At 42.7% G+C, this 24,752-nt stretch overlaps 2 protein-coding genes across 2 annotated transcripts in view; one reads left to right on the top strand and one right to left on the bottom strand.

The window, feature by feature from the left end:
* CAP2 (cyclase associated actin cytoskeleton regulatory protein 2) overlaps positions 1-24,752 on the bottom strand; it is a 143,855-nt gene that overhangs the window by 63,081 nt on the left and 56,022 nt on the right. The window lies entirely within an intron of this gene.
* Positions 8,771-9,001, top strand: NDUFB1 (NADH:ubiquinone oxidoreductase subunit B1). Its single transcript, XM_012804196.1, is given in 1 exon segment — positions 8,771-9,001. A coding segment is annotated over 1 exon segment (192 nt). The 5' UTR covers positions 8,771-8,809.

Here is a 24,752-nt window from a genome sequence, read left to right as displayed (position 1 = left end):
GTTTCAGTCTTCTACAGGTTGCCAGCCAGTTCACCCAGCACCATTTGTTAAATAGGGAATCTTTTCCCCACTCAATGTTTTTAATCGGCTTGTCAAAGATCAGGTACCGGTAAGTAGTTGGTTTCATCTGTTGGGTCTCTATTCTGTTCCATACATCTACCTCTCTATTTTTGTGCCCCAATGTTCCATTTTAAAATCATTACTATTTTATAATCCTCCATTTCTAGCCTGAAAGAAATTCACAGATAATATAAGTTCTACAAACACACAATTATAAAATATATAGTAAAATAGAGGAGAAATCAAAGTAACTTCAGTATGTAAAATGCTTGGCCACAACTATCCTCGGAAGACATGAAATAGTCTCAAACTTGCAACTCTACATAGAATCACGGGGAAAGAGGTAGCTACAGAGGCGGACTGATGCAGGTGAGGGTGAAACATGTCAAATACGAGAAGTCTTTGGGACATGTCTGCAGATGAGATTTTCTGAAATGGCAAACAACATATGGTAAAGTTCAGGACAAGACATTTTGCCATTTTCTCTTAATTGGCACTGCAGCTGCATTCCAGGGGAACGCAGGATGTATTAAAAGTGTACAAAATCACTATTCATATTTATGTGGAATGAAATTAGGTTCTAAGTTCAGATGACGACAAACAGGATTTTTACCTAAGTGCATATCTGGCTGGACCTGGAAATTCAAGCAGGATGAGGGATAATGTATTGTATTGTGTGTTGTTGGGATTCTAGTGCCAGTGAGCACTGCCTACCACATGCCAGAAGCATCCTCCTGCACCCGACAACCAAAAAACACCCTCACAAATTTCCAAAACACCCCAGAGAGAACCCCAGATCTGGTTAAGTAAATGATCAGCGTTATCGTGATCGACCTGCTAGCTTGCAAACTCCAGGAGGACAGGTCTGTTTTGCTCACTGCAGTTTTACCCGTCTCTAGTTGACTAATGTTTGTTAAGTGAGAGAAAGAATGCAAATCCCTAGCCAGTAAAGGGCAAGGTGACCAATTTCATGGAGTTAATCCCAGCAGTCAAGCAGAGACATGTGTGGAAGATTGTAGTACAAACTGAACTCTCCCAGTGATGGTAGGTGACAGCAGGTCATGCCAACTGTGGGACACTCAGTCATTCAGGCACCAGGCGGGACCCTGAGGACTTAACGCCGTTGCCTGCTAGAAATAGTACTGAATAGTAGTTATTGTGTTTCTGATTTTCTTTCAAGGGAATTTCTCTTGTGGCTCATTATGGGATCAATTTTGTGAATTGAGGGAAGAACATTAGTTTCTAGACTTTCTGGTGTTCCCCGTGTTCGTGTTCGTAGGAGTGGGCCAAAGGCAAAAGGTGTGTGTCAACTGCTAGTGGTGGAACATCTTGCAGGCTGCAGAGCCCTCTGGCATGGGGGCAGCAGAGCGAAGTTTCCACGCACCACTGTGGGCATTAGAGTCAGTCTTGGATTTTGGTCTTGATCCTGCCTTTCATTAACTGAGAGAATAATATCACCTTTACAGACTAGATGGGAAGCAGCCGGTGCTCCATGTTCACGAATCCTTTATACTTCCAGCCCAGTGTTTTTCAACTTTTTTTTTTTTAATCTCATGTTACACTTGAAACTATAGTTAAACTTCCATGACACACTTAAATTATGTTGATCCAAAAAAAGAGTTAAAAAAAATACACTTACTGTGCTTTAAATTTCTTTAGAAAATAATTCAATTAATGATCTTTAAAATTTTTTGTAGCATACCTAAGATCCTCTCGTGGCACATCGGTTGAAAAATCACTGTTCCAGAGAGACTATTTGAGACAGGTGTGCCAGCTCGGCGTGCAAACGCTGCTAACAGCGGGACCAGCCCAAACTGGTACCCATGTAACGAGGTGCTATGATGTGATTGATACGACGGCTTCTGAATAGATGTGAATTCTCCTCATGACTCTAAGTATTATCCCCATTTTTCAGCAGAGGAAACTAAGGTTTAGGCAGATTGCACATTTTATCTCGAAGATCAATGTTGCCTTGTCATATAAATGGGTTTTTTGAAAATATAAGGCATGAAATTCATTGAACAATTAGAATGAATGACTACATTTGCCATGATCACCATATTCCCAGCCCTGAGCTACTCAAAGATGAATGAGTGGGTCCCATGACCAAATGGTCACCCTGGAGCTGTGAGAAGAGCTGCAGTGGGTGTGGAAGATGCTGGTCTGACGGGGGTGGCGTCAAACAGGACAGTCCAGAAGCCCAGTGTTTGCTCATTCATCAAGGATGAGAAGAAATCTGAAGGGAAAGGCGGAGATGTTGCCAGACAAAAATACGAAGGAAAAGACAGCACAGAGTCGCGGGAGTGCTCAGGAAATAACAAATTTGAGGCAGACAGGGCTCCGCTCCGGGGAGTCCTGGGAGAGGCTGAGGAATGTGGTTTTGAGCAAGGAGCCCTGTCAGGATTGTAAGCAGAACAGAGGCCTGATTGGAAGTCTGGAATAACCAACCCAGCGGGGAAGGCCGAGGAAGTGGGGGAGGAGGACAGCCACAAGTCAGGGATGTTTATCAGGGGTTTGATAAGGGACTGAGGAAGGCAGTGGCAAGAGGACTGCACAAGGGGGCAGATCTGGGAAGCCAGTAAGTCAGAGATGCCTGCAAGCCCGAGATGGCTTCTGTTTCTTTTCTGCTATATTTTAGCACCTGGCACATAGTAGGTAGGCACTTGGGAATTAAATGCTGATTAGTGAATGACGTGAGTATGAAATGTGTGGGGAGGGTGGCGCCTGTGGCTCAGTGGGTAGGGCGCCAGCCCCATATACTGTGGGTGGTGGGTTCAAACCCAGCCCTGGCCAAACTGTAACAAAAAAATAGCTGGGCGTTGTGGCGGGTGCCTCTAGTCCCAGCTACTTGGGAGGCTGAGGCAAGAGAATCGCCTAAGGCCAGACGTTGGAGGTTGCTGTGAGCTGGGACGCCACAGCACTCTACTGAGGGTGGTAAAGTGAGACTCTGTCTCTACAAAAAAGTAAAAGAAAAAGACAGAAATGTGAAGGCAGAGGGAGCACAGAGGAGGGAGTCCAAGGGTCCTTGTCTGGGGGTTGCTATTTAAGACTGCACCTGCCTTCTGTCAATAGATTCAAGGAAACCTGTGGGACCCCATGAGCAGCATAGACATGGCACAGCCTGTCCATAGTGGCTCAACCTGGAAGCCAGGGGCAAACTTTCAGAAACACTGCACAAGGACTTTCAGAGACCTTGGGATGTCCACAGGACACGAAATGAAGACCCTGCCCATGTTACCTGGATCCTAAGGGGAAAGATAACTTCAGCTGCCTTTGAGTTATGCTCACAGGGTGGGTAAGAGAAAACATTTTTAGACCCCTAGCCTAATAATGTCTTTGAGCACCACCACTTGGTATTTTAAGGCTGATTTTTAAGGGACATTCTTAGTCTTTTTATAATATCCTGGCCATGCTTTAATATTGCCAGTTAATTATCTAGGGCTTTTCCTTGAAAAAATGTAAATTGAGCTTAAACTGTCAATAGTCACTACTTCTTGAAGTTCTGCATCCTACTATTTTGAAGGATTTTTCTTTGCTTCTTCTCTCTTTTTTTTTTTTTTTTTTTTGAGTTTTAGAGATGGGGCCTTGCTATATTGCCCAGGCTGAACTAAAAAACTCAAAGCCCTGGGCTTAAGCAATCCTCTTGGCTGAGGCCAGCTGTTGGCCATGCACACCACCATGCCCAGCTTATTTTGTTGGTTTTTAGAATGTGTCTGCCTGCAAACATGGGTGATTGTTGTATGTGAGGGACTTTAGGCTTTCAGAATTGATAGGCAAATATCCACTCTTTCATCCCTGAGACTGGGGGCACTGTGGATTGTGGGGACAAAAACGGGTTGTCCTTCCTCTTCCCCGCCTCTTCTTCCTTTTCTCCCACTGAATGCCCCATCTTCACGAAACAAATAAGGCCCTAAATGGTGGCCTGGCAGAGCCTGCCAGGAAGTTGCAGTTTGAGGGCTACTGCCACAGAAGGTTCTTATATGTCTCTTGATTCCTGACAAGGAGGGGACAGGTAACAAAAGCAAGCCTGGGAAGATGTGGCTGACATTTAGATTCTCCTTTGAAAATGCATACACTTTTTAGAAAAGTGTGACCTTATTAATAATTACTAACGTCTGTAGTTATCAATTAACCTGTTTCCAGGGTCAGTAGAAATCAGCCCAAAGTATAAAGGGGCTGACAAGAGAGGAGGATGAGTCGGTGAGAGATGGGAACTTGCACACAGGCAAGGGTGCCAAGAGGGTAAGGCCCGAAGTCACCACTGTGCCCAGCTCTCCTCCGACCCGATTATCTGAACAACCTCTCTTGATACCTTGGGCCAGGAAACCAGTAGTTATCAAGCAGCACGGCCGGGGAAAGGTGGGTGGTACTGGTAATTAGAGGCTCAAGTTCTGGGCTAGGAAAGCCCACCTGATCACTGCAGGGCCCTGGCAAGTCCTGTAACTGAACATCTGTGGGCTTTGATCCCTCCATCTGCACGAGAAGTATAATATCACTCCCCCCATGCTCTAGCCTGACATTGTGAAAATTAACTAACGGGTGATAGGAGAATTTTGAGATCCTTGAATTAAAAGGTCCCTCATAAATATTCACATAAAATGCCATCAGTACTTACACCATGTATAGGTGTAGGGAAAACGAAACCCTCAGGAGTGGGAATCTATTTATTCTACTATTTCTATTTGCCGTTCTACTTATCTCAAATTCTCTCCTTGCTGAATGCCCCTACTTCATAAAACGAATACTGTCCCTGCTATATCAGCTCTCGCACTGTGAGGAGAAAAACTGGACAATAACATTTGAGTCTTGCATTTTGGATTCATTTCAGAGAATCTTTGTATTATACCAATAAAGAATGATTTTCAAAGACAGTGAAAGACAAGCATCCCCTGGCTAAGAACAGTCCGTGGCCAGGGAGGCCGCAGGACTTGGATCCCGAGACAATGGCACAATGCATCCTTCATCTGTAATAGAAACAGCTCCAGGTGTCTGAGGCAGCTGCCGAATGGTCTGAAAACCATTTTCCCTACTGGCTTTTCTTATCCAAGACAGTTGTACCCAAGACAAATGTGCTGCGGTGATGTTTCCTGGTCGGTCACCTGTGTGTGGCTGACACGGCCCCAGTACTACACAAACACTGCCCCAGACTTACACAGCACACAGCACACTTGCTCAGCTCCGTATATATCAAACTCGATTTTTCAATTTGCAAACCACCCAGGCAACATGTTAGATAGAGATGAAAAGTAAGGTGTTTACAAACTGGCAATGAAACATGATATTTATCCTGTTGGGTGAAATGAGCCTGACAGATGTATTTTCTGTTAAAATTAAAATTGTGAGCCATATCGCATTACCCTGGGCAATGCCGCCAGATGCACAGCGTGTGGCTGACAAAGGGGCACCCCTCTGGTCATCTGAGCCAGGCTGTGGGTTCCAACAATTCATGACACGGGAGCTCATTACAAGGCCTTGCCTGAGAGGGAGGCCCCACCAAGTGTTGAATGCACAGCAGCGGACTTGTGAAACTGGCATACAAATTATTCTTCTCTATCTTTTCTTGCCCACGAACATCCTGGCTATGGGGGAAGCGCTCTGGGAAGATAACAGTCAGTCATCTTTGATTTTGGTCTGCAGAAAGGCTTCTCCTCTCAGGCTGGCAGACCAAGGACGCAGCTTGGGAATGCATCAGCCCAGCACTGTGCTCTCCCAGACTCCCATTCCCACTGGACTCACAGCTCCAAGGAGGAGGGACCAGAGACAGAGAGCCTGAGACACCCTGGAGAGAGCCTACAGGGCTGCCTTCTGGGGCAGGGTCCTCTGGGCTTCTTCAGAGGGCTCTTGCGCATGGTTTACAAACATGGCCCATTTAAACAAACCACTAAACAGTGAGCTGGTGGTTCCTGGTGTGAAAACAATACCGGGTATTGGTCGGCACTACCAGGGAGAGAAATCTCTACGGTGCCTTTAAGGCTGGACTACCGGAGGATTTTGTGGTCCAGTGGTGGGAGGTGGGCATGTGAGAATGTCACATCCATGGGCCCCGGGGCTTCCATGAAGGTTTAAATTCCCATCTTTTCATACCTTTCCCTAGGGACTAGGATGTAGTTCTTTCTCACAGGAGCCTAAGCCCTACCTTATCCCGGTGTGATCATGAATCCCAGTCCAATTGTACACTTTGTCTTCTCTTTATCAGTAGCTCCGCATCCCCCATAGAGGTAGTCTGGAGTGCGGCCAAGTGCACGCCAACAATGTCCTTCCTTCACATTTACATGAGTGAGTGGGTGAATACATGGTATCACAGGAAGTCACCAAGATTTAATAAGCTTGTAAGAAAAATTGGAAAGGAAACGATGAAGGGACCAAAAAAAAAAAGAATGAAGGAAAAGCACTCCATCCTGTATCTTGAGAAGGAGTGTTATAGATGGTCTAGCTCTGTGTATTATTATCTGTAAAGTTATGTGAAATAAACAGGAGACAAAAACACAAGATGAAAAGCTTCATAAACAATATGTAAGTCCAACAAATAAAATTCCACCAATTGACAGCCAGTCTGATGAAATAGTTTTGCTGTAAGAGATTGAGCAAATGAGCCTGGAATAATCCACCTGAGCGAGACTGAATGAGCTAACCACAACAGCTTCCAAAGAGAGAAAGAAGACACAGTTATCGCAACAGAGGAGTATGTAGTGATACGGGCCATGCCATGCTGCTGTGTATGTGCGCCACACAGGCAACACTGTTAGAATAATACCTGATATAGCTAGTGTTATGGATTGAATTGTGTCCCTCCACCAAATTTATGGGTTGAAGTCCTATCCCCTACGTTTCTTAGAAAGTGGCCCTGACTAATTACACTGTAATTATTTGAGTTCACACTGCAGTAGGGTGGGCCCCTAATCCTATATGACTGGTGTCCTCATGAGAAGTGGGAAGTGGAAATTTGGACCCAGAGACAGGCACACGGGGAGATACCAGATGAACACAAAGACAGATCAGCGTGATGTGAATATTACCAGGAAACAGCAGACTGGCAGCAAACCACCAGAAGCCAGGAAAGAGGCAGGGAAGAGATCCTTGCCTAGCACCTTAAAGGAGCATGGCCCAGCCCACACCTTGATCTTGAACTTGGAGGGACTTCAAACCTCCAGAACCGTGAGAGGGCACGGTTATGCTATTCAAGCCACTCAGCGAGAGATACTCTGTTGCGGCAGCCCTAGCAAACTAATATGCCTACAAAACAGAAAAAGGAGAGTTAGGAATACCAGGGAAGATGGCAATAGATTGTGATGAGTGCAGAGCAAGGAACAGAAATAACAGAAGTTTACTCCACTGAAACAGAATTTTGGCATGGATACGAGAACCCAGAGATAGCCACCGAGGGTGGGTGACTTCCCACGCCCTAACTTTCTACCATACGCTTGTCTATTGTCTTAAAAACATATAAAGACAAAGGCAAAGGTTTAAAACTATCACGAGTAAGGAAAATTGGTATTTAATGATGTGGTGATGATAATTTAATAAGAGTTTTCTCCTTAGACTTTGGAGGGGAAAGGGCAAGGTGGAGAAGTCAGGATAAGGCTGAGAGGGAGCACTTGACCGGTCTTTGGAGGTGGAGGAAAATATTTTCAGACTTACAGCAATTGGCTAATTAAGGATGCAAACAGTGGATTACAAACATGCTTACCCATTACGCCAAAACTAGACAGAGATTTAAGGACATCTTTGAGAAACAAATGAATTAGAGTATTAAGTGAGGATTGATATTACATAATGAAAAAAGTTGGTACATTAGCAAGTACATTCTTAGAACTATCAGATATTAGCAAAACCTCCAAAGGCTCTCAGACAATAACTACAGATAATGAATATAGTAGAAGAGGAATAGAAGACTCCTTTTGTTTCCTAAGATGGAATCAGAGTTTCTTTCTTTAATAGAAAGATATTAAAATGTTTTTTTGAAAAAAATACATTAATGTTAAAATATTAACATTAGATGGCTTAAAGTTACCCTTTAACCTAGCTCAAAAAGAAGTGAATAGTTTAAAATCTACCACAGAAACCACAGAAAAGGGAAAGCAAGAAAGGACTATGATAGGCCAAGTGAAGTGGCTCACACCTGTAATTCTAGCACCCCGGGAGGCTGAGGTAGGAGGACTGCTTAAGCTCAGGAGTTTGAGACCAGCCTGAGCAATATCAAGAGACCCTGTCTCTGCTAAAAATAGAAAAACAGTTGTAGCGGGCGTCTGTACTCCCAGCTACTTAGGAGGCTGAGGCAGGATGATTGCTTGAGCCCAGGAGATTGGGGTTGCTCAAATTATGATGATGCCATTGTACTCTAGGGTGACAGAGCAAGACTATCTCTAAAAAAAAAAAAAGGAAAGAAAGAAAATTAGCTGGACGTGGAAAATTAGTCCACAGTGGTGGACTCCTTTAGTACCAGCTACTCGGGAGGCTGAGGCAGGAGGATCACTTGAACTTAGGAGTTTGAGGTTGCAGTAAGCTAGGCTTAGGCTAACCATGGCACTTTAGCCTGAGTGACAGAGCAAGACTCTATCTCTAGAAAGAAGGAAAGAAGAAATGACTACAATAAGGCAACTGACTACAAAATGCAATGACTACTATTTGCGCTAATGGAAAATGATATATCAAAAAGTAAATGTGAACAGAGCTTTTGTTGGTGCTGGTGGCTGAGCTTGTTGCTGCCCTTGGTCATGGGGTTCTGGTTGGCATTGAGGCTATAGCAATAATGGTGAACTTACTTCAAATTGGGCATGACTGCTGGATTCATACACTAGTCCCTATGAGATTTGTCACTGGATGTTATCTAGACAGAAAGAATGATGAAACTCTAACTGCCTTCTGAAACAAGAGCATGTTATTTAAAAGGAAATTGAGGCCCAATGAAATAGTTACCTGGAAGCAAAAACCAGCTGAATAACAGAATGTTCACATTTTAAAAGTTAGGAGAAAAATAAAAACACGTTTATTATGTAAGACGAAAAAACAAGTAAATGTGAACAGCCTAAACTTACTTATTTCTTTTAAAAAAGCAAAAGAAGAAAATTCAACAATCTGTTATTTAAAAGGAATATATTTAGCACCAAGTCATTTTGGTAGTTGGCGTGGGGAAGAATGGTCTGAGATTTAACCTACTTGTGTTAAGACCAGAACAAAAGTCCAGGCTCTTAGAATTGTCAGGCTCCCTTCCCTGTGCATGAATCCTGCTTATCTTGCAAGCCCTGGTTCAAGTGTCCACTTCCCTGTGACCTCCTTTGCCAACTCCTCCGACCTGAGGTCCTCACCAGCTCAGCATTTATTACAAAACGCTTATTACAATGAACCACATTTAGGTTTAGAGTCTATCTTTATTAGACTTTCAGCTTCTGAAGAAAGCAGTTCCCAGTGTCTCCAAGTCCAGTTAATCAAACCATGTAAAATGATATGTCATTAAAATGAAAAATACATGGGTTAGGCAGAGAGAGATGGACATGCCAGACCCATCGTTCCTTTGCATGAGCATAGACACGTTGACATAAAAGCCACATGTTCACAGAACCTGAGTTGTCTAATGTGATTGGGCTATTGGACTTGTTGTAGGGAAAGGGTTTTGGGGAAAGGACCCAGATGCTAAAGCAAAAAAAGGCCTTGAATGTCATCTGCTGCAGTCTGGAATCGACTGCACAGGCAATGGGGAATGGCAGCTTTCCTGATTAGTTGTTTTCTGCTTGTTTGCTTTGTTGTGTGACAACAGCTATGCTGAGAGGAATGGGGGACACGATGCAGGCGAGGGAGCTCTGAGGCTGAGAGGCCATACTAGGCGTTTTCAATGAGTGGTGAGGTTTGTTTCTTGTTATGTCTTTTCTATATTCATAGTTATTAAAAAAGCAAGCTTGTAATACCATTATATTAAAGAATAAAAATGCAAGTGATCTCTCTCTCTCTTTAGAGATAGAGTCTTACTCTGTCACCCAGGCTGCTGTGGAGTGGTGTGATCATAGCTCACTGCAACCTTGAACTCCTGGGCTCACGCAAGCCTCTTGCCTCAGCCTCCTAGTAGCCAGAACTACAGGCACCTGCCACCACACTGGGTTTCTTTTTCTCTTCTCTTCTTCTCTCATCCCTCCTTCCTTCTTTCTCCCTTCTTCAGTCTCTTCCTTCTTTCTTTTTAATTTCCTTCCTTCCCTCCTCCCTTTCTTTCTTCTTTTTGAAATTGGGGCAAATGGAGATGGAGAAAAGGTTTCAGATCCCATAGATTCTCACAGTCAGGGCATTGCCAGGACTTGGAGATTGGCTGCATGTGAGTGGTGAAGGAAAAGGGGCAGTTAACACAGGCCATTTCTAGTTCAAGCAACAGGGTTGCTGGGGGTTTCATTGCTTGGGTGTGAAAACCAATCAAGAGGGAGAACAGCATTGGTTGAGGGGTGTGTGGGTCCAGACACATTGCATCTGAGGACATCCAGGCTCAGGGTCAGTCTGCAGGTGTACAGTTGGTGCCATCAGCAGATGAGGGATTGACAGCACCATGGAAATGGATGACACTGCCCAGGAGAGGCCAGGTGTGCTCCAGTCCTCTCGTGACGATAAAGAATGAAATCTTTTTTTTTTGAGACAGGAGCCTCAAGCTGTCCCCCTGGGTAGAGTGCCGTGGCATCACAGCTCACAGCAACCTCCAACTCCTGGGCTCAAGTGAGTCTCCTGCCTCAGCCTCCCAAGTAGCTGGGACCACAGGCGCCTGCCACAATGCCCGGCTATTTTTTGGTTGCAGCCATCATTGTTGTTTGGTGGCCCGGGCTGGATTCAAACCTGCCACCCTGGGTGTACGTGGCTGGTGCCTTAGCCACTTGAGCCACAGGTGCCGAGCTGCAAAATCTTAAAGGAATATATACACTCAACGAGTAAGAGGGAGGAAGAGAAGTTGGAGAAAGAAATGAAATGAAATGAAATGGACAACTCAGAAAGAATTGCTTCATTATGCACGGAAAGGAAAACCTTGGAAGAGGGAGATGGCCGGCGGTAACAATTCTTTCAGGAGGCTAAATAGAGTGGGGACAATTAGGAAGATAGCAGGGCTCTGGGAAAGCCTTTTTTAGTAAAATGATAAGGAGGGAAGACAGACAACATGAGATTAAAAAGTGACAGGGAAGTGAGGACACAAGATCAGGGAGGATAGAGTGTTCCCAAGAAACCCGGCAGGGAAGGGAGGAACAAAGATGGTTTAGGGGATCAATGAATTTTTTTCTTCTTTTAAGGATAGAGAAACCTGATTTGGTTCGTAGAGTAAACAGAAGGAGCCAGTAGGGAAAGGAAGAAGGGAATGATTGATGAGATAAGGTTCTGGGGAAGGTGGAAGGAGGACACATCAACACACTCACAAGGTTAGCAGATTAAAAAATAATTCTCAAGAAAAAGCAACTGAGGCATCTCTATAGGACTGCAATAGATACGAGCTCAAAAGGGTAGATGTTTATGCCGCAAGCAACATCAAATACATAGGTCAGGAAAGGGGCAAAAAGGCCAAAGGAGTAAAATTAGTATTTACCTATCTTAAAACTCTGTGTAGGACATACCTGAACACATAAACAAACAATGAAGGCAAAGTCAAAAATTATAATAATTAAGGAAAAACTAACAGATATATGAACCAATCTACATGATAGAATTAAGTTTTAATCACAGTTTCCTTTCAAGAAAAATAGATCTTTCCCTAAAAGTAATCCAACAAAAACGTGTGTGTGTGTGTGTGTGTGTGTGTGTGGTCAAATGAAGGAGAGATTGAGGTAAAATGGTTTTGGTCACCAGTTCCAGAAATGGCAGCCTTAGCTTTCAATATTTTTGCTCTTGTTGAGTGATGCCAGAAAGTAACTTTCTGGGCTTTATTCCTTATCTACATGGGAATCATATTTTTTCATAACCAACCCATAGGAGTTGGTTGTAATTATTCTGAGGCCTTTAATGATGACTGTGTTGAGTATCAGTTTTCTCTTTGTGTCCTGTAAGTATGGAAAGAAGACCTTTTTCTAGACTCCTCAAGATTCTCTTAGTAAAAGTGACTAAAGTTGGCTCGGCACCCGTAGCACAGTGGTTATGGCGCTGGCCACATAGACCAAGGCTGGTAGGTTCAAACCTGGCCCAGGCCAGCTAAACAACAATGACAACGGCAACAAAAAAATAGCTGGGCATTGTGGCAGGCCCCTGTAGTCCCAGCTACTTGGGAGGCTGAGGCAAGAGAATCGCTTAAGCCCAAGAGTTTAAGGTTGCTGTGGACTGTGACGCCATGGCACTCTACCAAGGACGACATAGTGAGACTCTGTCTTAATTTAAAAAAAAAAAAGTGACTGAAGATGACTTTTCATGTATTGTTTCTACAAGCAGAAAAACAAAAGGAGGTTTTCAGAGACTCATTTAATAAGTGATTTTTGGCAAAAGGTCTTAATAACCCTAAACAGCTGGAGGCTGGCTGGTTAGGACTATTCATTTTGTCTTCTTGTTGAGCACTGATCATGAGCACTGGACACAGGGCTGGGCATTCCTCGCTCACAAGTACTGAATAATCACATCTCATATATGTGTATCAGTCCCTCCTGGTAGTCCTTTAAATGATTACACACAACTTCAGTCAACAGTTCAACTGACTTGGAGCCAGGGACAACATAAGAGCATCAATGTAGGGGAATGTACAATGTAGGTCAATGTAGGGGAAACAACTGAGTTTAGGGTAACCTGACTCTAAGGAAATTAAAGTGGCTGGATGACGGATGTGGTTTAACAGTGCATGCAGCTCTGGAGCTCACAGTTCCACTCCTTCATGACTGCACTTTGGTCTCCCTGTTTTGAAGACTGAAAAGGACGGACAAAGACTCAAGGAAGAAAAGATGACCAAAGTGGATCAGAGATGCAGTGTGCTAAAAAGCTCTGGGACACACAGCCATAAGAACAACTCTTTTTTGTTGTTCTTTTGTTGTTCTTTTGTTGTTCTTTTGTTGTTCCCCCTGGGTAGAGTGCTGTGGCATTACAGCTCACAGCAACCTCCAACTCCTGGGCTCAAGCAAGTCTCCTGCCTCAGCCTCCCAAGTAGCTGGGACCACAGCTGCCCGCCAACACCTGGCTATTTTTTGGTTGCAGCCATCATCATTGTTTGGCGGGCCTGGGCTGGATTCGAACCCGCCACCTTAACCACTTGAGCCACAGGTGCCGAGCCATGATCAACTCTTAATTCCCTCCCTCACTTCCACTTAATAAACTGCAAGGATACAATTATCCTTCTCCACCTTCTCTCCCCACAGGGCTCCCATTTGTTCTCATCTCCTTTTCCTATTCAATGGAAGGACAAAGGCAAATTAACCAAGAAGACCTCACACACACACACCCAGTGCACTCCTGGGTAGGACCTCTGAATGTTGTGATTCTTTGGCCACTACTTTTGAAAAGGATAATTCAATTTTGAGCACAGAATTAGTGGATTACAGAATGATTTTGAATGTCTCTGCCCTGGCCAGGGAAATGCTGTCAAGAGAGGAAAAGAGTTCTAACTTTTTCACAAAATAGTATTTTAAAGATATGGGTGGCTCAGCGCCCATAACTCAGTGAGTAGAGTGCCAGCCATATACACCAAAGGTGGCAGGTTTGGGCCCAGCCCAGGCCCGCTAAGCAATGACAACTGCAACCAAAAAATAGCCAGGCGTTGTGGTGGGTACCTGTAGTCTCAGCTACTTGAGTGGCTGAGGCAAGAAAATCGCTTAAGCCCAAGAGTTGGAGGTTGCTGTGAGCTGTGATGCCACAGCACTCTACTGAGGGTGACACATTGAGACTCTGTCTTAAAAAAAAAAAATAAAAAAGGAAGAGAAAGATATGGGTGGTCCACTACTTTTCTACAGGAAGACCTTCCAGGTTCTAAAGAGTCAAGTAAAATTATGATTGATAATTAATTACTATGCCCTTATCAGTTTTTTATGAGCTATCGTGATAGTTATGATTCATTAGAAACTCTTATAGTCAAGGTGAACAGTATATTTATAGCCCCTTTATAGGACTTGGAGCCACATGTTCCCATTTTATTTTGTTGTTTTTTTGTAGTTTTTGGCTGGGGCTGGTTTTGAACCCACATCTCCAGCATACGGGGCCGGTGCCCTACTCCTTGAGCCACAGATGCCACCCCCTATTTTCAATAAGTATAAGGGTTTTAGTTGTGTCTTCGTTTGTATGATATGTAGTTTGCCCTGTCTGTGCTTAATTTGCTGTCAAGCTGGTAAAATATGAAGTTTCAAATTATAACCCTGTTCCTATGGGAAAATATAATCCAATTATGACTCTCCAAGAGGAATCCTGTACACATTCAACAATAAGATACTCAGCCAAAGAAAATGATGGGACTCCTGTTGTTCAAGTCATTTAAATCCAATTTGTGTGATGTGTTGGCCATTATTCTATATAGAGAATCCATCTGCACAGAGATAGGATAAGCCTTGAAGTTCTTCGGCACTGCAGTTTCTGTAGTTCAAACTGTATAATTATCAGCTTCAGAGGATTGACGTTGGACATTCACAACAATTTCCCTGCCTCAAGAAAGTACCATTTTTTCACAGTTTACATGAAAACTCTGCACAGGGAAGAATCCATCTAATTGGAACATTTTTCAGTAGCATTTAAATATCAGGCCAGCTGGATCTCCACAGCCATGTGAATTTAATCAGCACATTCTTCCCAGAACCTATATTCTATAATCATTGAAAGCTTGAGCTACATCTGTCACCCAAATCTGGTCGCTATCATTTCCCATTGTTAGCTCCCCACATCCTGAAATGAACCATTCTGGGGTACACGCAAAGGCACTCATTTTAAGAAAGGGGGCATGAGAAAAATGAATCTTTAAAATGAAACGCCTTACTAACACCATATTGCTTGTTCTTCCTCAAATCTTTCTTTTTCCCATAAGGAATGCTCCTTCAAGGATAAATCTCTGTGGCTAATCCATGACTTAACATTTTACCAGTTACTCTGTTAATGGGTAACCCAGTCCTTAGGAAATACACCTCCAAATACCCAGCGCTTTGTAGCAAAAGAGACCAGAATCACAAATACAGAAGTCCCTTTGCTCCGGTCCCTTCCTTATGCCCCTGTAATCCGTTAACCCTGCTTTCTTTCCTCAAATAAACCCAAGGTGATCAGGAGCCCAAGCCTCTCTTCTTATCAAATACAACATCCAAAGAGCACATTACAGGCAGTCCCCAAGTTACGAACATCCAACTCACATACAGCTTCCATTTAGTAACAGAGGCTATTGTAGTAAGTCCCTGAGTTACAAACATCCAGCTGGTATCCAACTCACACTTATGAACAGAGGTTATCACAGGCGCTAGGTAAATGTACCTGTTCCAATTTACATACAAATCAACTTAAGAACACACCTACAGAACTATTTTGTTCAGAACCTGGGGACTGCCTGCATGTCATAAAGACAAACACATATCAGCCCTAAAGATCCTCGAAGCTCTCAGAGTCTCACTGAGGGGATGGAAAATGTGCAGAGAAAGTAACAGTATTTCTAAAACAACACAGAAACAAGGTATTTGTAGTTTGACGGAGACTACTGCACAGGTACCGACGGAGTTCAGAAAACATCACCCAGACTTTGTTTTCCTAAATTATGTTCTCATACAAATGCAGTCCTATAGCTGTGCACATGCTAAGTGCTCTGGTGGCTATGGAGTGGGCAGCTAAGAAATGCTAGGTTACAAAGAAAAAAGCCTGAAGAACAAATTGATTTTTAATTTGTTAAAGAGTTGAGGAAATAAAAGACGGCTGGAGTGTGTAAGATGAACAGGGCCTAATAGAGATCTGAAATAACTACTTAACAGGCAAATGTATCTCATAAAGGATTCCAGACAAGAAAACACTGGTTCTCACAGCAGTGAATTCACCAAAACTTGACGAGAACATTTTTTTTTTTCCTGTTAAGCTCATGAAAAGAAATACTCATCAAAGAAGAAATACATTCTCTAGGTATTTGCCAATAGAAACTTAAGTATTTAGCTGCCCTAGAGGAGAAGGGATTTGGAGAATCGAAGGGGAAAAAAACCCCGTGTGTGTGTTTTCTTCTCTCTCTCGGTTACTTTGGGAAATGTCTCTCCTCTTATATAAATGGATATCAACAAGTCAGGAGAAGGGCTGAAAAATGTAAAATGGTGAATTTTGTTTTTTATTATTCTGGCAAGGTTGACTTGTGCATGTTCAAAATTCATGTTTTAAAATCTCTGGAAGGCACAGCGCATTTCAATTAGCTGCGTGTACAGCAGTTTGTCTTCTCCTAAGGATAATTATATAAAACTTATTTTGGATTATTCGTAATTTTAGTCCTTAGGGAAGTGTCTGCATTTTCAATTAAGAGTTCACTACACAAGTTAAAAGTACTGCGCAGAGAAGCTTAAACCGAGCCCTCACTAGTTGGTGCACATAAACACTAATATCAAATGATGGTTTTGTCATGTGATCCATCCCCAGCACATACAAATATAGAACATGACCATAAAAAGTAATGGACCATGCCCTCTGCTAAGTAATTTACGACAGCGGATCCAGGCTGGAATGCCAGCTGGAATTACCTTCTCCTCGCCTGCAATTTTCACATATTCAGCTTTGTACAGAGAACAGAAGCAGCGTCCTGCAAAGAGGACCTATGTTAAGGTCACTGAAATGCCTAGCAAGTAGCAATACAGAGTAAGAGTTCAAAATACGTTTGGCTTTTGAATGACTCCGTGATCTGTTTTTAAATTTAGTTTTTTTACTCTTACGGTATGAAACCTGTTAACTCTTGCAACTCTTTCTATCAGATGGATGGTGGCTAGCAAGCAACTCTTTAGCTTCACAGAGGAAAATGATATAGAGTTTATTATTAAAAATACAAAGTGATCCCAACGTTTAACTAAATGGAGAAGGAAAAAATCCCCTAGTCGAATAAATAACACAGTTTTATCACTTATGTAGCATTTGCCATCAAGGCAGTCTGGGATTCTAACAAACTTAGTATGAAATGGTTGCTAAAACAAAGGTTATGATCCTTCTTTAGTAACTTTACCCCTCGGATAATCTCCCGAATCCCCAGTGTGTGATAACCACCTCACTTCCTTTGGACAGCCATTCATTATCTAATTCATGTCTTACACAAAGAGAGATGAGCTAATGTGCCTTATCAGATTAAAAAAAAAAAAAAAGGTCACCATGAGTGATGGTCCACCAGGACAGGATCCTCGCAAATCCTTTCTGCCTCCACAGTCCTGGGTTTCTAAATACCTATAAAGCTACCAACTCATAGTCACAGCTCACAGGCTCATCCACAGCTTTATGTTGCTAAAGCAAACAGTCTGGGCAGAAGAATGACAGCATTACTCTCCGTTCTGACTCCCTCTCCTCTCTGCATCCTGATAAACTAATGATTAGCTTTCCTGATGGGATTCAGCCCTGACTGGGTAGCTTCAGGCTGTCAACTCGAGCAGACCCTGATGATATCACACAAACTGCTGCCTCTCCTTCCTTCCCTGGAGTTTTATTCTGTATTCACCAGCATCTACAGCCAGCACAGACAGCTGACTTCACATGCTAGCCAGGGTGTAATTACCAAGGTAATTTTCCTGCCGTGGGAAGGTTCATATGAAAAGTAAAGGCTTTCTTTTTGCCTCACTTCTCCACCTTCTGCTACACAGAGCTGCTGGTGGTAAGAAAACAGACCTGTAGGCAGCAGCAAGCCATCCGTTTTTTCCTATACTACCTGGATTATATGTGACCTATGGAGAATCTGCATCTTCTGATTTCAAGATTCTCCTTTTTTTTAAGCACCAAAGGAGGCAGCTTCATCTTTCTCTGCTGCACCCCTTTTAATAAAATGATTTGTTCTGTAAAATTTGGATTCCGTCGAAAGGCTGCACTCAAGGATTCAGAAAAACACATGTGGTGGCCCCAAGGCAGCAAAGGCCGCCCCATTTGCTTCTTGGGAAATTAAAAGCATAGATTGCCTTTGGGTGCTTTTGAGCTGGTCGTGGAGAGAACCAACCCATTTAACAATATCAATAAGAGCCAAAACATATACATGTTTACGAAGTGAGACTGTGAGTTAATTTGGAAGAGACCATAAAGTGAGCCATTGGTGAGATTCCAGGTGTTAATCCTTCCTGACCTGTCAATCGAGACGACTGGGAAATACACCACTACTAAATGAAAACATGAGCATGATATAAAGCATGAAGATTTTTCTCTTGTAGCCTTTTTCTATTTTCAAGATAAACACAGAAATTTTATACTTAAAAATCTATTAAAAAATACTTGCTCTGCACATATCATTAACAGCAGTGACTCAACAGAGTATTTTCTTTACGCCTTTGTATTAAGAAAAAAACCCTAACTTTACAGGAGTATTTCATAGCAGACATTTCATCTTACATTAGGACAAGAATTACTTTATTGCATTATGTTACCTGTCATATGGTCCCTGACAATACAACTAAGCAGCACTAATCATGGCCAAATCTTTCAAGAAGATTCAACAACCCCGCTTGAGCAATGGTGTGACATTTTCTGGGCATAGACTTAAGAAACACTTGGGAGTCTGGCTTTGTTCATTTGTTTGCTTTTCCTTTATAATTTCCAGACCTGCCACTAGCACCAAGTAGTTTACCCAAGGCATGCTCTGAGATCAAACTCACATGACTACTTCGGTTGGCATTTTAAAATATTGGGCAACAATCTGACACCTTACAGTTATGGTAAAACATTACATAGGCAAAAAGGACGAATTTACTCTAAAAGAAATATTGAGATACTGTAGACATATATCTATACACATATCTCTCTATTAAGTGCATTAGAAACATTCAGCCATTAGACTTTAAAAGTCTTTCTTATCTTTCTCTGGATGGCTAAAGACATGAAGTACTATCCTGGAAAAATCCATATGAGTTTTTGGGAAGACAATTCATTTTCACTGAGAAAGACTTTATTTTAGCCAAACCAATTGACTCACTCTGATAGACTGGGTAGGTGCTCACTACACCTGTGACTTCTTCCTTCCAGGAATACAGGTGGGTTAAATTTTCCCTTGCAGCTTGGAATGACCTGGTAATTAAATGTAAGAGCAGTAGGCTAGGCCACTCTCAGGCTCAACTCAAAACCTTCTTGAAGTGATCCTGCATTTTTTTTTTTTTTTCCCCAATTCAGTGGCTAAGGACCTGGAGGAGCTGGCCACTCCCAGATAAGGAAAATCTGGTCCCTGCATGACCATATAGAAGACTGTCAGCCAAAAACATGAGAGCAGACATTATGTGAGAGGAAAAAAAAGTCTCCTGTGTTAAACCATTGAGACTTGGAGACTTTCTGCTAAAGCAATTGGACACCACTGACTAAGACTGAACTCCTGTACTTAATTACCCAGCCACCTGGATCTTGAGTGCTTTTTCTTATTTAATCCTCACAATAACTCTCTGATGTAGGAATTATTATCCCTGTTTTAAAGATAAGAAAACATGGGTTTAGAAAGTTTACCCGCCTTCCTCTAAATGGGTAACTTAACAGGTTGGTTTGGTTAGAGTGGCTCAGTGGGATGGTATTGTAGACTTTTGCCAAAGTGATTCTCTAGTAGCCACCAGAAAAAAAGGAAGATTCTCACCTGTCACAGGATCACAGATGAATCTGCTTTTCTTGCCTTTGGATTAGCAGAGCTACTGAGTAGAAGATCTGGGATTGACCACCCTCACAAATTAATATGTTTTATTAAAATCCCAAATCTGTTTATGCCCACTAGTAATCTAGATCTCTCATGCTCCTAAATAATTAGCTGAAGTCCCAAGATTACTGGCACTAGGCTTTCTTGCTTAGTTTAAAATGAACAGATTATTAACAAATTTGATCACCGCTCCCTGTCTTAGAAAGTCCTTATCGGTGCCGAGCAGAGGATAGAGCTGGGGTGTGCATGTTCTCTCAGAGATGGAGGAATGGCCAGGAGGAGTCTCTAACCCTCTTTCCCCTTCGAATTTTTCAAACTGTATAAACAAGAAAAGGAAAGAGACTCAGCTTCAGATTCCTGCTCTATGTACAGGAAGGCACTATTTCCTTTTAAAGTGCAAGTTCAAATACAGACAAGGAGAGAGAGGGTGGAAGAAACTCTTTCTCTCTCATTTCTGGAGGAATACACAACTCAGATTTCTCAGTCCTTTTGATACAAGAAATACAGACTTTTGGGCCCCACCTGAGACCTACTGAACCAGGCTCTACAGTTTAACAAGATCTCCAAGTGATTCAAATGGAGACTGAAGTTTGAGAAGCAGTGGTCTTAGTGGTAGTTGAAAGTGAAATTCTGAAGCATCTGAAATAAATGTGATCTCGAGGTGTAACAGAGAGTGATCCACACACCACAGGTTCTCAAAGAGTGGTCCCTGGACCAGCGGCAGCACCATCACTTGGAGACTTTATGAAACTTCAGATTGCTGGGCTCTGGAACTAACTGAACACTCTGTAAGGGGGGCCCAGCAATCTTTCGACAACCCTCCAGGGGATTCTTGTGCACACTAAAGTTTGAGAATTGCTGCCATATGCTAATGAGAGTTGAAACTACAGGAGCTGATGCTCTTCCTCCAAAGAAGAGAGGAAGACACAGTTATATCATTGCTCCTTTGAGAAAGTATGATCTGCATTATGATCACCTCTTTATGATGTACCTTCTAGAATTCTCAATGGGAAGACCAAGCCTGGCCATGGGCTATTTTCAACACTGTGGCAGTGACCCTGCAAGTCTACTTTCTATCAGATGGAAGTACTAGGACAGTGATCTGGGTACAGAGGAAAGGGAAGGTTAGGAGGGGATGACAGAGGAGAAGGGCATCATGAATCTACTCTGCATTCTGCCTGCCAGGTCCTGCTGGGCCTTACTGCCCTTGGGGCATTGTGATAAGTGCTAATGGTGGCATTTCTAGAGCATGTCTTTCTGAGAACCAATTTCTCCCCCATTCATCAAAAATGCAATAGAGTAAGAAAGGGAAACGGTAGATACTATACCCAAGAACCTGTACATGTGAAGCCACACAGTATTCCTGACCACAGCTCATCCTGGGATGCCCCAGTGCCAATGCATTCATTCATTTTTGCATTCATTCACATCTTCATCCAATATTTAGTGAGTGGTTGGTTTTGTGCAAGGCCTGAAAGGCCAAAGGAGAAGCTTCTTGTTCTGGATTTAAGGAGGGAAACAAAGGGAGAACCAGAGAGGACAGTCCTGGCTCTTCCTCTGCTTGAGACTCTCATTTGAAGCTGCCTCTCCTCCACTTCAATCATAGAAAAGGCAGGCTACAGCTGACCCCAGGATGCATCACACTGTGACTTCCTACTTTAACTTTTCTCTTTCGCAAAGCAGGGATAGAGAAGGCCAAGGAGGACAGGGTACCCATAGCAGAATATTTCCATCCATACAGACGCCCCTCCCTAGGCTATGAGGAACTCCTCATTTCTCACAGAGGGAAGGGATCTATCCATCTCAGGTGGAGGCTGACAGCTCTGCTTAGGAATTAGAATCCCCCGTGGCACCTGTAGATGTCTCAAAGCCAAGGCCATTCGTCTGACCAATTAAGCCCAAGCCCCTAGGACCCAGGTACTGGTATTTTAAAAATTTTTTCCAGATGATTCCACTGCTCAGGTTAGGCTGAGAATGACTATTCCAGGGAGGGCACCCAGTGTCTGGGGTGAGGGTTAAAGTCCTGCATTCCAGGATTCTCAGCTCAATTTTTTCAAATTCAGGAGTTTGCTTTACAATTCAAAGTGAACTACTATGTTGAAGCTTTCGCGTTATAATGAACATTCATTTGTTTATTTATATAATTTTGCCAAACTTCAGATGCAGAATACCTTTTAGTCAGAACAATTGTTTTTACTTGCCTAAGAAGGGATGCTAGTAGAACTACTTTGTCATGAAAATGTCATTCATTACACCACCAGCAGAGTCAAAACCTTGTTATTATCATTCCCCTGGCAGAGGGAATGCAGTTATTTGCATGATACAATGTCAGTTGTTTGGGCAGGTGCTAGTAGGGGGTTGGTTGAGAGGGTGAGAAATTTTATAAAGTCCAGGAAAATGAGAAGAATCCCACCAACCATCACTCTGTTGTTAACATCTGCTCTTATCACTTTTATTCCTTCGTATGTTAATATTTACTCTGGGGCTCACATATTACAATAGATTAAAAGTGGTTACAATTATTGTGTTGGTAACATTGCTGTAGTTAACATGGAATCCTCTGCAACTCTAAATGTTTTTAACCTGAGACATGTTAATCCATATTCCTTACGGGGGCAGAGAAAGGAGAGAAGTGGAATATACCTAAGTAATTGGGAATTTATGACAATTCTTTTTAATTTTGAGGTTTTGGGAATGAGGACCAGCAGTAGAGGTATCACCTAGGGAGGAGCTTATTAAAGAGCAGAAGATCAGGCCATAGTCTAGGCCTGATGAATCAGAAACTGCAGTGAAGCTCCTTATAATCCATAAACACAGGACGTTTGAGAAGCACTGACTTAGCCTATCATGAAATGGGAGCTACTCAAATTCATGTCCACAATTTAGAGGTGACCTCAGATGGGAACAGTCTTTGATAACAAAGCAGCTCACGACTAGAATTAAAAATTAGTAGTAAGCACTTCCTTGATTATAAAAAGGTTATGAGACTAGTCTGTAGGTCACTACAGAAGTGTTGAGACAGACTGTGTTATGGTCCATTATTTCACTTCCAAGAAACATGGTTGACAGAGTACTTTCTGTCTCACGGGTCCAAGTTTCAACTTGCTCAGCCCATTAGCGTTGCTGGGAGGGCTTCATGTGTTTCCATCTACGTGGATTTTATGTGACTTGATTTTTGTGTATCTCAAAATTTTCGTAATGAACCACGTGTAAAGAACAGGTCACAGATAACACAAACTGACCTTTCAAACTGGTGATGTCCATCGTTACGGTACGAATTTGGCCATAATGACATAATGCTATATTAGTAGTAAGAAGGTACATGTCGCTTTTTTTTTTTTTGCATGTGGCATACATTTTTTAAAAAACCTGTCTATAAAATTATGAAGACAGAGGAAATGTTCTGTACCGTGATCTGGTTTGTGATAGAACCTGTCAGTGCTCTCAGCCTCATTTTGGGGATGTCTCTCGCAGTAAATGATTCCACTGCTGCCTTGTCTTTTGTCCTACCCTGCCCATTCCCTAGGCAGCCTTGTCTCTAGCGTACACTCTTACCTCTTGGGGCTGTTGGTACTGGGAGGCCATCAGAAGGAAAGCCCGCTGGGCCTGGAAAGCACTGTGCACCATCTCTGCCTGGGAACAAAGAGGAAGACAGCAGTTTCAATGTTTGAGGTCCTAAAAATAGAGCTACCATAGGACCTCCCAATTCCACCCTTAGATACGCACTGAGAAAAATGCAAACATGTGTAAAAACTTGCAAATGAATGTTCATCCTGGCATTATTCATAGTAGTCAAAATGTGGAAACAACCTGAATGTCCACCAAGTGGTGAACGGAGAAACAAAATGCGATCTCTCCATCCAACAGCATATTATTCAGCATTAGGAAGAAATAAAGTACCGACATAGGCTACCACATAGGTGAACCTTGCAACATCACGCTGAGTGAATGGAGCCAGTCACCGAAGAGCCCATTTGTGTGATCCCATTTATCTAAAATGTCCAGAATAAGCAGAAAGTAGATGAGTGCTTTCTAGGGGCTGGCAGGAGGGAGGAATAGAGAATAAATTGCTAATGGTATGGGGTTTCTATTGAGAGTGATGAAAATGTTCTGGAATTAGACAGTGATTCACAACTTGGTGAATATACCAAAAACCACTGAGTCACACTTTAAAAGAGTGGATATTATGAAATGAGTCAGATCTCAATAAAGCTGCTAAATGTATTTGAGCCCCAAAGTGCAACTGTTTTTCAAAGGGTGTCTCTCTATCTTGCTCTCTTTCAGACTGGACATGTGCCCCAAATCTGTTCTACTCCTTATAGTAGGAAGGGAATTTTCCCTTAAGCCATCCCCATGGAGGTATGTTCACTGAAAGCCAGAGACTTCTCTAACTACTCCTCAAGACAGATCTGGAAGACCAGGACTAGGGTAGAGGTAGGATCCACCTAGACTCAACCCCCCAAAAAGATTTGAGCAGGTGGCAATGCCCTCAAACACAATATCTCTAACCCTCACCTTCTATTCACTCTTTACTAGCTCTTTAGTTTTTTTTTTTTAATTTAAAGAGTTACAGAAGTGTACCAAGAAGAAATTTCAAATATTCCAATCAGCCAGAATGAACCATTTGGGGCATATTTTTTCTAGTTTTTAAGAATATTCATAGTTGTTTTTGTAAGATAAAGCATGCTGACTTAGAATATATATTTTTTAATGTTTAAAGTTTCAAAGATTAAAGGTTTAAAAAAATGCCTCACAACCTATAAATAATCATCATTAACATTAGATGACCATGATTGCAACCACCTTTTAAGAATATACAGGCTCGGCACCTATAGCTCAACCGGCTAAGGCGCCAGCCACGTACACCTAAGGTGGCGGGTTCGAATCGCCAGCCCAGGCCCGCCAACCAACAATGATGGCTGCAATCAAAAAATGGCCAGGCGTTGTGGCGGGCGCCTGTAGTCCCAGCTACTTGGGAGGC

This window comes from Otolemur garnettii, unplaced genomic scaffold (assembly GCF_000181295.1).
Source record: "Otolemur garnettii isolate 467f Iridium unplaced genomic scaffold, OtoGar3 scaffold00026, whole genome shotgun sequence".
Classification (NCBI taxonomy): domain Eukaryota; kingdom Metazoa; phylum Chordata; class Mammalia; order Primates; family Galagidae; genus Otolemur; species Otolemur garnettii.
Note: the sequence above shows the minus strand (reverse complement) of the source record. Positions and strands in the feature narration are given on the sequence as shown.